Source organism: Budorcas taxicolor, chromosome 14 (assembly GCF_023091745.1).
Source record: "Budorcas taxicolor isolate Tak-1 chromosome 14, Takin1.1, whole genome shotgun sequence".
NCBI lineage: Eukaryota > Metazoa > Chordata > Mammalia > Artiodactyla > Bovidae > Budorcas > Budorcas taxicolor.
Window position 1 is genome coordinate 55251665 of NC_068923.1, and position 16642 is coordinate 55268306.

Sequence of the window (16642 nt, forward strand, 5' to 3'; positions counted from 1 at the left end):
TGTAGACATTCAGTAAGATTCAGATAGTTAAGTTGCTTAGTTCTTTGGTATCGTCTCATCTAGAAAGAGGAATTAAATAATAATCTTGCTTCTAAAAATATATTATTCTAGTGGGATAACCACCATATAAACAGATATTACTAAATTTGCCCTATATTCATGTATTTTTATATTTTCTTCATTTGGTGGGTAAAAGTTGCTTTTTTATCCTTACCAAAAGCAAGGCAAGATGCTGGCAACCATATATGAGATAATCAAGATACTGAAAGATTTAAAATAGCACCATTGACATATTGCCATTGGGTACAGAGTAGCCTTAAGAAGTAGTTATTTTAATATAGCAAGTTACCTGCTTTAAAATTGTGTCATTATTCTAGATTGGGATTAATTTGTTAGTAAAGGGAAAGTTAGATATGATCCTTTATAGCATTTTATTGTAGAAGAGAGGTTGATAAACAGTTTCTATAAAGGGCCAATAGTTAATATCTTAGGTTATTGCAAGCCATAAGGTCTCTGTTGCAGCTGCTCCTTTCTGCCACTGTTTCTAGAAATCAGCCACAGAAAATATGTAAATGGATGTGTTCCAATAAAATTTTATGAAAACATGTTGCAGGCAAGGTGGATTTGGCCCATGGGCCCTCCCTCGTTTGCCAATCCTGTTTGAGTCTTAGTAATTAACATTAATGCTTTGAGTAACTCTGGAATGTTCTATCTGGGTGTGAGTCTCTTCTATTTCTGTCTTAATTTTCCCCATGAAACTGAATTCTCTCTTTGTTTTAGAGGTGTTTGTATATTTTATCTGATTCAACCAACATAGGTATATTTCTCATGTTTGCATAAGTCAGTGAGAGAGAGAGTGGCAGTTCTTCAGGATAATTTGAACTTTAGAGATTTTTTTATCTCTCGGCCCTAGCAAAACAACTTCTTTGTCATTAGAGGTTTTAGATGTATTTCAATAGTTAGCAGGACAATTTCTGAGCTTGAGATGAGTGTAAATTCTAAAAGGCAAACTCCATCTCAAAAAGTAAGCCTTTTGAAATAAATTGATTTTTTTTGTGACCTTGCTAAGTTGTTATATATTTATTTATTGTTGATATCTCATAGATTTGAAATCTTTTACACTGCTACAAAATTTGATTTTTTTCTGGGATAACTTTAAGATTTAATTTTATAAGAAATTTTGTTTATAATGTACATTACATTTGCGAAGCATATTTAATCTTTGAAGCATTTGCTGTTTCTTAAACTTGAATTAATTATGTTAATGAGATATATTTTTATCACTTCTTCCATCTGTTGGGACCTCTAAAGAAAATAAAACTCTATAAAGTCTTTTACATTATTTCTTGACAGCTTTCATCTAACCAAAATTAAAGATTTTAACAGATGAGCCCAATTTTTAAAGTATATTTTAATGTAATGTGTGGGCTGCTGTCTATGGGGTTGCACAGAGTCGGACACGACTGAAGTGACTTAGCAGCAGCAGCAGTTATTACTACTTAACCTAGTCTACCATATAAAAGATATATATATGATGAAAACATATAGTATTATAGAGGCAAAAATGAGTTAACATTTTTCCTTATATTTTTGTAGTGAGGATTTATTGTTTTTCACCCCTTAAATTTGATTCTAAGCTAGAAGAAAATTGTGATTTAGCATATGCTAGCAGACTTGTTTTCTTAAATGTCTACTAAGTTCGGATAAGTCAGGTTGGGTAGTTATAAAGAAACAAGTTTTTGCTTCACAAACACTGTGTATACATCTTAAGTTACTGTTTATAAAACTTACAATTCTTTATGTCTCATTTCAAGTATTTTGTTACTAATCTGTTTCTTTTTCTATTTTAGACTATATTCAGTGTCCATATTGCCAGAGAAGATTTAATGAAAATGCAGCTGATAGACATATAAATTTCTGTAAAGAACAGGCAGCACGTATTAGTAATAAAGGCAAATTTTCTACTGATACCAAAGGAAAATCAACTTCTCGGACACAGGTAATCCTTGTAATCATTCCTGCAAATAAATAATGAGGTGATTTAAGTTCACGGTTTTGTGTTTGTTCTTTACAGAACATTTAACTACAGTTTTCTCACCTGCTAAAATTTATATATTAATGTTCAAGGATTTAATAAGAAATTTAAATGGCTATTTGAGAGCAAAATTTGAAGTAGACTTGATTTAAAGAGGTGTTAGGGAGAAAGTGTTAAAATCACTATAGCAGATTCAGAGGAAACTAGAGGGGTTAGATGAGTGAGAAATTGGCAGTAAAAATTCACGTTTGAAAATCATGTGAATAATGAATATTTTCATGTGATAATGTGAGTAACACATTTCAGGAAATGAAAACATAGGTTCAGATCCAGACTTCTACTTTTGAACTTTTAGGCAAAAGTGACGTTAATCATATGTAAGCCTTTATTTCTTCACCTGTGAAGTAATCTGCATAACTATTGCGAGAAACAAATGAAATGATGTATGTGAAAGCGGTTAGAGAACCATAAATCATAGGAGAATTTTGTAATGTGTACTTTATTTTTGCACTACTGTTGTTTTTCTTTAAGTATATTGTTACATAAAAACTTAGACAGCATTATGTAGTGGTTTACTGGTGGGTTAGTCGCTAAGTCGTGTCTGACTCTTGCAACCCCATGGACTGTAGCCTGCCAGGCTCCTCTGTAAGCAGATTTTATTTTTCGCAAAGCTTTCATTTGTTAACTTTTCTTTTGGACTGTAAATTTAGCAAATGGGAATAACCAAATTCACTTATCTTGTTCCTTATGAATAAAATATTGGATTAAAAGATCCCATTGCAATTGAGACCTCCTTGAGAGAATCCTGCTATTGAATTTCTGTAAATATTTTTGGAAATAGAGCATATGATTGTTATCATCATTGTGGGGAAAGAACACCAAAGAAAACTAATTTTGAAGAATTTTCAAAACAGATGGCAAACAAAGCATATCTTTTAAACAGTTTAAGAACACCCAACAAGATCTTTAAGAATAAAATAGTAGAGTAAAGGAAATATAATAGGGTGTGTATATTTCAACAGTGTGGTGCCAAATGACTCATAAATGTAAAATCCAGGTAGTTTTTAGTTCCCACCTTAAATTTTCAGTTCTGATTCCATGCCCTGTCATATATATTTCTTTCAATCTAATTCTATATTTTTTCATCTGTGTTCACTCATTTTTGAGTAATACTGTACCAAGTACTGGATCTATATGAGTAAACTAAGTAGAATACTTTTCCTAAAGTTGCTTAAATGCTTCCTTATCATATTTAGCAACTATAATCTGGCCTTACTGCAGCCCACTACAGAAACAGTAAGATCAGGTTCTTGCAGTTAAAGAAAAAGTTCTACCATTCAGTTAAGCTTTCATAATTCTTCTTCGTTAGGAATTTTATCAAGTTCAAGCATGGCTGTATTAAAGTAGACCCATGAAGACAGCAGACCAAATAATGTCGTCTAGTGTATGCTAAATTACATATTGTTCTTTTAAAAGAACAAATTAAATAACCCATGCATAATTTAGATCTGTATCAGATTAGGTTAGGTTGAATAACATTATGCGTTTCAAGCAACACAGTAAATATTTTGTGTTTAGGAATTTTCAGTATTCTGATTGATTCTTACTTACCCTACATTTAAAGTAGTGAAGTTTTAAGTCTGAAAATGTGCTATTCAATTGTTAATAATGTTTTCTGATTATTAAAGGGCTTTCTATTCTCTGGAAAATTAAGTATACATGTATATATTTTAAAAGTTATCACCATAGTTAATATTTTAAATATTAATCGCTAAGCTCTTATTTTTTACAACACTTTTATTCTGACTTGTTTCTTATAGTTTTCCCCAGTTATTTTATTTTTTCTGGTAAATTATATGCAGGAAAAAATGCACAACACATAAATTCATGTGTAACCACAAGAACATTGAGAAATAGACTATTCTTAGTCTTACAAAAGCCTTACTGCACTATTTCAGTCCCAGAATGTAATGTTCTGTCACTCTCAGCCCCAAGCATCCATGAAGTAGTCACTATTTTGATTTTATATGAAATCAATTTTGGCCTTTATTTATAGTCTCCGGGCCATGATGTTATTTTTATCTATGATAGCTAGCTTTGTAAATATTTTTCTTAAAGTATAGTTGGTTTCCAGCTTGTAGCTCATCCAGCCTGAGATTTCTCATGACATGCTCGTTTTTCATGATGTAGGTTAAACAAACAGGTCCACAGCAGAGAGCCCTGTTGTACTTTCTCGATCCTGAACCAATCCATACAGGGTACTAACTGTTGCTTCTTGACCTGCATACAAGTTTCTCAGGAGACAGATAAGATGGTTTGGTATTCCCATCTGTAAGAGCTTTCCGCAATTTGTCATGATTCACACAATCAAAGGCTTTAGCGTAGTCAATGGAACAGAGAGATGTTTTTCTGAAATTCCCTTGCTTTCTTGATAATCCAGTGAATGTTGGCAGTTTGGTCTCTAGTTCCTCTTCCGTTCCTAAGCCCAGCCTGGACATCTGGTTCATATAATGCTGAAGCTTCGCGTGCAAGATTTTAAGCATGACCTTACTAGCATGGGAGATGAGTGCGATTGTCCAGTGGTTAGCACATTCTTCAGTACTACTCGTGGGAACTGGGCTGAGTATTAACCTTTTCCAGTTTTGTGGCCACTGCTGGTCTTCTGAATTTACTGACATAATGAATGCAACACCTTGATGGCATCATCCTTTACGGTTTTGAATAGTTCTGCTGGAATTTCATCATATCTACTAGCTTTATTAACAGCAGTTCTTAAGGCCCACCACACTCCAGAACGTCTGGCTCTGTGTGACTAACCGCACCATCATAGTAATCTGGTTCATTAAGATCTTTTTTATACAAGTTTTTCCGTGTATTCTTTCCATCTCTTCTTGATCTCTTCAGCGTCTACTAGGTCTCTACTACCATTTTTATCCTTTATTGTGCCCATCTTTGGGCTGAATGCTGCCCTGGTCCAAATAAATAAATACCTTCTCCCATTTTATCAGAAATGAAAAGTCTTTGTGAACATAATTATTTTACCAAGGAAATGTAATTAGGTTTGTGATCTGTATAAACACACATGAAATAATCACCTCCTTAATACATGGTAAATGAAACATGTATTGAGTATAACTGTAAAAATAGATTTTGTTCTTCTGATCATTAAAATGAATTTATGTGAAATCATTGCTAGCTAGAGTCATCCTGAATGCCTAACAGTAGAATTTCAGCTTGATATGTAGAACAGATAAAATACAGCTCAGTAAGGAAGGAGTCATATTATCTAGGTCAGGGTAACAGCCGGTTACTGAGAGATATATGAGGATGTTTTAAACAAGAGGCATTCAGAGTAGTATGAGGAGTCAGTAACAAAACTAACCTGACTTGTTCTGGTGGAAAGTAATAGAAAATACTGTAGGAGATAGATACAGTTGGGCTAGGTTCTCATCATCTCAGAAAACCTGACCAAAAAGCAGTAATAGGCGGTCTAATACAGAGCAGAAAAATAAAGCACTTTTTGAAGGAGATATTCTGCCTTTTTCTCTTTATAAGCCATTAAGTTAATATAGAGATACCTAATATATACATTAAAATCTTTATTCCCAGTGTATAATGCTGCTGGGGCTCTTCCTGCCGAAAACTTGACCTCTCACTGTATATTGTTCTCTGTTTTGATAATTAGCAAAATGTGAATGAGTCACCAGTCCTGTTTCTTAATCCAATTTTATTGACCATATTTTTAGTAGGCATGCCTCTAATATTTTGACAAGTCTTTGTTAGGTCTTGTTTTCCATAGTGTTAGTTTAAAAATCTTTCCTAATGTATTCAATAGTATTGATATTTTCATGGGAAAGACTGATACTACAGGAAATACCTCTTAGGTTTTCCAAGAAACAGTATATTTGTATGGCTCCATATACATTTCCAAAGTCTCCTAGTCATTTTGTTCATTTGACGGACAGTTATTGAAGGTTTTCTAGTTGCCAAGTGGTTAAGAAATAGAAGTTTCTGGCATTATAGTGTCAAATGTGCTTGTTATTTGTGTGTGTGTGTGTGACCCTTTTACAAGATTGATAAAAGGTCAAATACTGAATTTTGAAGAGTTATAATGTGTGACTTTAATGTTTATGCTTAGCCAGCAGTTTTTAATAGCGGAGCATCTTAAATTTTATACTGATAATAGGTTATAAATATGATTTGATTTTTAAAAGTTGGGCTTAAAACCAGTTTTTCTCATAAAGTCCTAAGCATAGGGCTCAAGTACACAGGCAAGCACAATAAACACCTTATAGTTGGCGTACACAGCTAGTGCTAAAACAGTATGAGTCTTAATTCTTGTTCTGTTAAGTTGGGGTGTAACCCTGGGCAAGTTTACTTCTTTATATTGGAGTGGGTGATCAATAAGATGCTTTTATATTCAGTAACAGAAAATTTCTGTTTAAATAAGAGGCAGTAAAACAAACTTGATGGTGATATTTCTCTATAGAGAAAAAAATGAGAATAAATGAGATAAGCTGAAATACCGTATCTTTTCTCAGCCCATATCCCATTCATGTAACATGTTCTGGTGAGGTTAATGAAGAACTAGCTCTTTATTTTCACATTGGCGCAATAATCCATTAGACAGCTGTTTAAAACTTGTTCGTGCTTATATTTGCTCTTAGGAATTTCCATCAGTAAGATATGTGCCTGGATTATATATATGAAATACAAAACCATACCAAGGAACATACAAAAGTGTTGACCTTTAAAGCCGTACCGCCAAGTGAACATCTTTGGGCGGTTTTAACTTTTTTCTTATAATATGGTTGGCATTTAAAATCTTAACAGTGAGGAATTTTTTTCCATTTGATCCATTTTGTTTTCTTTGACCTGGGAAAAGTTACTCTTTTAGCAGTAGGACATCTGACCCAAAATTTTAGTATGCCAATTAGGAGAAGGAACATTTCTTGGGAAACTTCTCTCTAAAGGTGATATATTTTAACCTGCTCTTTAAATTTGGATAATTTGAGTAGGTGGTAAAACATCTGGCTCATTGAAGGGCATGTGTGCTTTTGAAATACTGGTTTGTAATCCATAATCAAAATGTGATGTTGATAAAACATTGTGTTTTCATTATTTTAGTATAAGCCGCCTGCACTTAAAAAGTTTAATTCTCCTGGGACCACCTCATCAGGATCATCACGATTACCACAACCAAGTGGCACTAGCAAAACTGTTGTAGGTAATGAGATCTGTAAAATAACTTCATTTTTTTTTTTTTAATATCAGAATCAGTAGAGAAGGAAATGAAGACAATATGCTGTTTTGGATTATGTAAAACTAGGTTTATTAGGAGTTGATGTGGAAGATAAGTAATTACTTTGGGTAAAAATAAAGTAACTTTCAGTAGCTTCTACTTTAGATGTTTTGTAGTTCTTTTTTAGCCTAAATGTAGATAGTTAGCGATACATCATCTCTTCAGAATAGTCAACCAAGGTCCTTTTCTTGATTCTTTGACCACAGTGTTTTTTTCCCTTGTTTTTGTCTATACCTGTCTGAACTGGATAATTATCCTTAATAGGCAAATATTTAATGGTTTGAAAAAGATTTTGATTGCTGAAGTGTACCTTCATTTGTATGTAAATTGTAAGAAAGAAGTACAGAAATTAGAAATGAAGGATGCTGTATGTTGTCCCATAAAAATTTTATTTAAATTTTGATTTAATAATTCATTTTTTGACTTTTTGCCATGAAGATTTATTGCCATGAAAGCATTGTTTTGTCATGCTCTGGTTAATGTGATTTTTCTTTTTCAGAGTGTTGTTAAAACTAATATCTTTTTTATTAAAAGGTGCTCCTTCAGGTAAAGTGTCTTCAGTTGGCAGCTCTTTGGGAAACAAACTTCAGACCTTATCTCCCTCCCATAAAGCGATAGCAGCCCCTCATGTAGGGTAAGTCTACATAGAATTTATTTTTTTAGTGATATGTATATTCATGTATGCTTGATACTAAGATTTTATTTTGTTTAGGTAACATGGGGTCGCACAGAGTCAGACACAACTGAAGTGACTTAGCACACACAAGCACACACACAGTTGGCTTTTTCATTAATCTCAATTTTCTAAGTTTGTCTTTTACTATGTTGTTGATCAAGAGCTCGCACACTGCTCTTGAGAGTCTAAATTAGTATAACCAGTTTGGAAGAGGTTCTGGTGGCTTTTATCAAGAGCCTTAAACATTCATATTTTCCATTTCATAATTTTACTTTCGAGAATCTAGTCTAAGGAAATTACTTAAAATACAGTAGACCTTTTATACTAACAATTTTTTTAAGCATGTATCAGGCACTGTGCTAGACATTTAACATTATTTTTATTAAAACCACCCTGGTGCTGTAGGAGCAGAGGATCAGAGAAGCAAAGTAATTTGCTCAAAGCCACACAGCTGTCAAAGAGTTGGTAGCATGATACAAATTGACTTCTCTTTGGTGATAAGTATCAGTCTCTTTACATATGGTTTTATTATAATGTTACAGAAAATGTGTAGCTGTATTTGAATATCAAACTGTGAAAATACACAAAGCAATAATATACAATCATGATATATGTATAAATTTTAAAAAGATGAGTCTACTGTTATTGGAGAAGTAGGTTGGCTATAAACTCCATGTATACTTTGATAGAAACTATAAAAATTTAATACTGTGTATGTTTCTATAATTTTATGTATATGCTTTTTAATAAAGTAGCATAATTAAGCCTTCAGCAATTATTTTAATGTGGGAAAATTCATTGATAATACTAGAGTTTAATAGAAGTCTTTCAATAGAATACTAGTAGAAAGTCACTTTTCATTTTGATAAACAAGAAAACTAAGGGATGGCCATATGATTATTAGAATGTAGCCTTATTCTTTATATTTACAGATACTGTTTATAAAGTTGATTTAGGAAGCATGACACATGTTATTTTCAGATCGAGAGTCTCAGTTTTGGCTTTTATATAGGAAATATTTAAGATCAATAGAGAGTAATTGCCTTTTGTTTCCTAATTTGGACTACATGTAAAGTGTTTAAGATCTAAAGATAGTTTATTGTATTATCATTGTAGAAAAAGAACAAGATCAGCTAACAAGATCTGATTAGTTAAATGCTTTTTCTTTTTGTCATGCTTCCAAAAAGAAGAGATAGGCTATTCTTAAGAAAGAGACAGGTTATCAGTAGAATAGGTGGTTGAAAGGCAAAGGTTCTCATCTTCTAGTGCTGAAAAAAAAACCTGATCTGATTTTTTTTTGATAGTTTCCCTACTGAGTTGACTCATTAGATATGTAAATATAGAAATATCATTATGTCTTAAGTTTATAAATGGAGGTTTCATTTATGGTTGACTGTGAATTATAGGCTGGTCATTTTTTTAGTACCTTTCCTATCATACTGGTAATCTTAACCAGTTGGCAGTATTAAGTTATCCTGACACTCTTTTTAAGAGGGCATGTGAAGCTGGCTGGTAAAATGAAAAGGGTTACTGGGTTTTGGATTAAAATACTAGATTTCTAGATCCTACTTTGCCCCTAACTAGCAGCTACCTGACTTTGTTCTTATCTGTTTTTTCTTGCTCTGACAACTTTAACTCTGCTTACACCTTGACACCTGATGAACATTTGTTAATCTTTAGGAGAAAGTGTTTTTACTAATGAGCAAAAACTTTGGGCACAAGAATTGTACAAGTTGTTCACTGCTATAATGCTATAAAGATTTAAAAATTTGTCCCATATTAAACTGTCAGGCATGACTGTTTAAATCTCATTTGTCCATACTATATATGATGCTTATGTATTAAAGGACTGTTTCTAACTGCTGGAAAGAGAGTGGTGATGTATGCTTCTGACCAATATATTATTATATTACTATCAGTTAATATAATTACTGTATTAACTGATAGTAATATGATTATTATACTGAATAGAATCATTCATAGCTGTCCAGTTAGTGACAGAGCTCATTCCTTTTTAGAATTACTGAGGTAATGGCTTGTCTCTTTCCCTTACTAGATTATAAAATCTGTGATGGCAAAGCTCTGTGTCTGCTTTGCTTACAGATGTAACTACAAAATGTAGTATATGCTTGGCATACAGACACACAAATTTTTGGTGAATATATGAAATAATAGTGAATCAATAAATTCAGTTCCTGATTTGTCAGCTTTTTGCAACATCACAGAATCACGGTTCTGGTACTTGTAATTACTTGAGGTTTGTATGGCTATTCTTTTGTCTTTTCATACTGAAAAATTAAAGGCAAAAAGAGAAGGGGGTGGCAGAGGATGAGATGGCTAGATGGCATCACCGACTCAGTGGGTCTGAATTTGAGCCAACTCCAGAAGATAGTGAAGGACAGGGAAGCCTGGTATGCTGCAGTCCATGGGGTCACATAGAGTCAGACATAACTTAGTGACTGAACAACAACAAAAATGATTATCATGATTTTTATTGACACAGATAATTCAGAATTGAGTAAAGGCAGAATTAAGACATCTGGTTAGCTATAATGTTCAAGAAGTTGAGCATCTTTTGAGATTAGTAAAATGAGTCATTTTAGTGGTTTGGAATTACTTAAAGCCTGGTGTGTATAATCTCTGTTGTGTTTGCCTGCAATCATACATATCAATGATCTATAATATTTAGCATATATTGAAATCATACTTTTTTACTTGGAAAAATTCTCATATGTTTGATAATTCTAGACAACCTATGAGTCAGCTGATTTTAACAGAATTTTTTAAAGCAAAATGCACCCTAATAGAAATTTTTTTCTTGTGCCAAAAATAGTTTTCTTTATTCTTTATTCTTTATTCTTTATAGAGATATCAGAAGTATGATGAAACCCAGAGTTTTAAATAAATATTGCTGTACTTGAATCATGTCAGAGAGTTTACACAGTGGTACCTTTAGAATTATGTTTTCTTAATGGTTAAATACTAACTTAAATGGGTATTTCAGCTGATAATTTTCAGTAGTTAAAGTATCAAATTGCAGAGATTTACTTCTGTTCAATTACTCTGAGAACTAGAAGTTTACTTTGGAGATAGGATATAGTAGGAGAAGGCAATGGCAACCCACTCCAGTACTCTTGCCTGGAAAATCCCATGGACGGAGGAGCCTGGTGGGCTGCAGTTGATGGGGTAGCGAAGAGTCGGACACGACTTCACTTTCACTTTCACTTTTCACTTTCATGCATTGGAGAAGGAAATGGTAACCCACTCCAGTGTTCTTGCCTGGAGAATCCCAGGGACGGGGGAGCCTGGTGGGCTGCCGTCTATGGGGTCGCACAGAGTCGGACACGACTGAAGTGACTTAGCAGCAGCAGCAGCAGCAGCAGCAGGTGTGGTAAAACTAGGGAAACAATGCAAGTAAGGAGCATTTTTTTTTTTTTTAATGAAAAAAGAAATTGGTTTCTCATGCTTTATATTAACAGGAGTGAGAAATGAATGTCTAGGTTTTGAGTATGTTTGTGGCTTTTCTTATAAGCCAATCTTTTGATGTGTGTGGTTTGTGTGTACCATTTAGATTTTTATGAACTTCTCTGACTTTCATTATTGGTCTAGAAATACCTCAACCTAGAATTGCACAGTTTGGCTTCCTATGTGGATAACAATTATTTCAGCTATTAGACTAAGGGGCTCACTTTGCCATGGAATTGAGTTACTATGTTATCTGTATAGAATTTAATCAATGAGATTAACCAAAAGTAGAAGTATGGAAGGCTTCGAAACTTTGAGTGCCTTGAAACATCATAGCTATAGATGTCCACAAAGATACAAAATACCTCTTGGTAAAATTTATCCCAAAATTATTTCAGAAGTCATCTTTTTATCTCTTCTGCTCTGTTGTAGTGTATAGGACTGAGTGGCTTATTTCCTAAGAATTCACTCTCATGGTGTCAACAATAAACAGGGACACTCCCTAGGTTAAAGTTTATCTCAACTGAGAAATAGATGGATATGTTGCCAAATATTTGCAGCATTGCCAAAAATGCTCATTCGGCAATGAATATTTGGAAAGCCTGCCAAAGCATTTTTTCTTTCTAGATATACGATTCATATCATGGTGGTTACATACAGCTAGAGATAGTCCTTTTAAAAACCCTGGGTCTATGATTTATATAAATGTATCAGCTTGACAAAAAGTTACGTATTTTTGTCTTGGATTATAAGATAGTGATTTTGATCATAACTCTTTATGGTAAAATTTTAGATCATCATTGAAATCTGCCTTTCATTTAGATTTTCAAAAACTTAGAATAATTGGCATCCTCTCATGTATGGAATTTTGATGTTTTAGAGCAGGTGATCTTTTGAACTGTGGTCTGAGGGCCAAATCCTGCCCAACAATTGTTTTTATTGGAACATGGCTGCACATGGCTAATGGAGAATTGTCTGGCTGCATTCATGCTATAGTGGCAGAGTCAAGTGCGGCAGAGACAGTATAGCCTACAAAGCCGGAAATATTTACTTTTTGGCTTTTTATTGGAAAAGTTTGCCACTCCCTGTTTTAGAATGGGTTAGTCATCATAGGAATTTTATTTATAATTTGAAGGTAGGGATTTTAAGGAGTCTTCATTTATTCCCAAAGATGGAGCTGTTTTTAAAGTCATGTGGACTATCTAAGAATTTAGACCATATATTAGTGTTCCAGTGAACCAAAGGTTTTTTATTTTTTTGAACTTTCATTAATCCATTCAAACACGTTTCTGTGGTTGAATTAAAAGAATAGTAACAGATTAAAAGTATACTTTCATGTTGACTCTGACCAAATCTAAGTACCAATGTAAAGATATATTGTTGAACTTCATATGGGAATTCTATATCAGACCGGAATTCTCTTTTGTATATCAGATTGCTTAGTCTACACCAAATTTATGCTGTGTAGATGTGCTTGGTTGGCAGTGTTCCTTCTTTAACAGCAGCAACACTGCTTTTACTGCTAAATGGATTTCTTTATTCCTGCCTTAATATCTTTCAGACCTTTCATGTAGCATTATCATTACTGAATTGGACCCTTGAAAAGAAAAATAGCATAGAGGCACTCTGAAAACATTGATGTTGATAGTTCTGTAATGATTACTATCACATTGAAATTATAATTGTCAAACTGTGAAATAAGGTAAAAATACATAATACAGTAGATTTCTCATTGTGCTTTTCCAAAATTTATTATCAGAGTAACCCTAGATGTAGATAGATGTATAAACTAAGTATTAAAATCACCAGTGGTGCTGTTTTTCATAACTTGAAACATCGAAGACCCCCGAGGGCAGGGCAAAACTTATAATAGAGAATTCCTGCTTCCTTTACTTGTTCTATTCACTTTTTTAAGTCAGTTATCGATGGTTTGCAAGACCAAACAACACATTGAGAAGAAATTTGACCAAAGAGCAATCAGTTGGGTTTAAAACTTTAAATTCCTTTTGAAAATGTGTCACCACTTTTGCAAAGAATTCAATTTCTTTCCAAATATCCCTTTATCTTGTTGCTGCTTTGACTTATTTTTAATGCTACTGAAGGAAGAGGGACAGAAAAGAAATGGTTTAATAAAAAAGGAAACATGCATAAAGATGCATTCTTGTTCACTAAAATAAATGTGAAAATGGTACGTGAGAGCTGGTCTGGATCCAAGTCAGTTTAGGAAAATATTTAAGTATTTGAAAGATCTTTTGTTGTAAACTGATAATTTTAGCTTTTTAAATTTTTTACTGATGTATAGTTGATGTACAGTAGTCACAATTTTTAAAGATGATAATACATTTATAATTCTTAGAATATTTAGGTATATTCCTTGTGTTATACAATATATCCTATGGCCTAATCATTTTATACATAGTAGTTTAAACCTCTGTGTGCCCCACCCCAAGTTGCCTCTCCCTCCTTCCCTCTTCACCCTGGTAACCACTGTCTTTCAGTCAGTTTCTTTTTTGTTATATTCGCTAGTTTGTTAGATTCCACATATGTGATGTAATAGTATTAATATTTATAATTTATATACTTGATATATTTGTAATTTATATACAAATACTATTAGTATTTGTCTTTCTCTAAGTGACATACTTCACGTAGCATGTTACCCTCCATGTCTATCCATGTTGTTGCAAATGGCAAAATATCATCCCTTTTTATGGCTGTGTAGTATTCTGTATTCCATTTTCCATTTGTTTGTGTGTGTGTACATATATATGTGTATACCTCATCTCCTTTATCCATTCATCTGTTGATGGACACTTAGGTTGCTTCCATTATCATGGCAATTGTAAATAATGCTGCTATAAATGTTGGGATGTGTGTATCTTTTTGAGTTAGTGTTTTTTCAGATGTGTGCCTAGGGATGGAATTACTGGGCAATGTGGTAATTTTATTTTTAGTTTCTTGAGAATCTCCATATAGTTTTCCACAATGATTGCACCAGTTTACATTTTCGCCAATAGTGTAAGAGGGTTCCTTTTTCTCCAAATCCTCACCAACATTTGTTATTTGGGTCTTTTTGACGATGGTCTTCTGACAGTTGTGAGTTGGTAGCTCATTGTGGTTTTAATTTGCATTTCTCTGATGATTAACTGCAATGAGCATCTTTTCCTATGCCTTTTGGCTTTGGAAAATATCATCTTTGGAAAAATGTCTAGTCAGGTCTTTTGCTTTTTTGATGTTGAGTTGTATGATCTGTTTGTATTTGGATATTAACCCCTTAGTGGTCATACCATTTGCAAATATTTTCTCCCATTCATTTGGTTGTCTTGTCCATGGTTTACTTTGATGTCCAAATGGTTTACTTTCATTTTAATTAGGTCCCAGGATAATTTTCAAATTTATTTAAAACTTTAACATTGACTGTCATTTTAAGGTTTCTCAAATGTGTATGTTAGCAAAATTTTATATGTAAAAGCACTTAAATAGATAATTTATATAAAGGTTATATTTATTAAAATCATATAAAATACATTTATGTGTAAACTTATATAACCTTGATTATACTGAGAATTTAAAATTTATTTAGTTAGACCTTGAAAATAACATAGCATAACAATAGAAATCTACAGTGGAATGAAGTGATTTGAGCTTAATAACAACATTTACCCTGAGTAACACTTGAATTGTGATACATATACATATACATAGGTAGACCTAGACCTGGGTCTCCTGCATCGCAGGCAGGTGTTCTGCCATCTGAGCCACCAGGGAAGACCAGCCTAAGTAACATTTGAATTGTGTGTGTATATACACACATTCATATACATGGGTAGACAAACCAATTAAGTTGAATTTCATAACACAGGTATGTGGTAGTAGAATCATCATTGAAATCTGCCTTTTAAAAATTAACATTTTTAAAATCTGAAAATAGTAGCAATCCTTTCATATATAGAAGATATGTAATATTCCCAATAGAGAATTGCCTTTACATTTTTATTAGATTCTACTCACCTCCTTTGTTTTATCACTTGTTAGATTTTAGTAGTTCTTATCATATGAGAGGAATCCATGTTTTAAATGTTTCTAAATTTTAATTCTGAATTTTAATTTCAGTAACTTTTTTTCTGAAGAAGAAAACAAAATCTTTTCTTTTTCCAAATCCACAGGTAACCTTTTGTAAGAAAAATACTATTTGGAACAATAGTGCTTTGATTGTTATTATATAATTTAAACAAAAATCTGATTTATTACTTAAAATTCTAAATAGGTTAATTTTCTGCTAATTGCTCACAAATAAAATGCTTAAAATGTTAATCTCACAAATTTTAGAAGTTTTGTTATTTAATATATAATAAATATACAATATATTTATTGGAGGCATTTAAAAAATTCTTTAAAATGTTTTAATGAGTGTGATGTAAACACCTAATGTAAAGCAGCACCACCCGCAGAGTACTGATATCCACTTTTAGAACAAAATGCCTGCTGTGTATAGGATATTGAAGGAAGAGAAACTGAATAAAATGTGTCCCGTCTGTAGAGATCCTTATTATCTAGAGGGATGACCAGATTCTTCTGAGACACTAAACTCTGTAATAAGAACAAAGCATCAGGTCTGTCTTATTTACCACAGTATTCCCAGAATTTAGCACAGTGCCTGATACATAGTGGGTGCTCAGGATTTAAATGAATAAGCAAAAATCCCTTGAAAAAACTCTTTGTTATCAAGCAGTGATGTGTCACTCAGTAGTCATTGAAGGTAGTACTCCTAGTTTCCTAATATAATTTTCCCTGCTCCCTACTTTGAATGGATATTGATCGGTGATAATATCATTTGTTTGATATAAAATAATGACATCTCTGCAAACCTGCAGTTTTCTATTATTCATTAGCTGAAAATCCTTTATAATTTTGGTTAAAAATATTAGCTTCCCCAGAGGGATGGTATGGGGAGGGAGGTAGGAGGGGGGTTCAGGATGGGGAACACGTATATACCTGTGGTGGATTCATGTTGATGTGTGGCAAAACCAATACAATATTGTAAGGTAATTAGCCTCCAATTAAAATAAATAAATTTTAAAAAGATATTAGCTTCAGACGGCATGGCCACTTTTAATTTTTCCATGTAGTTTTTAGAATTGCCATCAGTGTTTTCAGAGGATCA

General features: G+C 33.0%; 1 protein-coding gene across 1 annotated transcript in view; it reads left to right on the forward strand.

Moving 5' to 3' along the window:
• ZC2HC1A (zinc finger C2HC-type containing 1A) overlaps window positions 1-16642 on the forward strand; it is a 47489-nt gene that overhangs the window by 22494 nt on the left and 8353 nt on the right. Inside the window, exons 5-7 of the mRNA XM_052651901.1 lie at window positions 1851-1999; window positions 7163-7262; window positions 7872-7971. Coding sequence (XP_052507861.1) covers window positions 1851-1999; window positions 7163-7262; window positions 7872-7971 — 349 coding nt within the window. The remainder of the gene's footprint in view (window positions 1-1850; window positions 2000-7162; window positions 7263-7871; window positions 7972-16642) is intronic.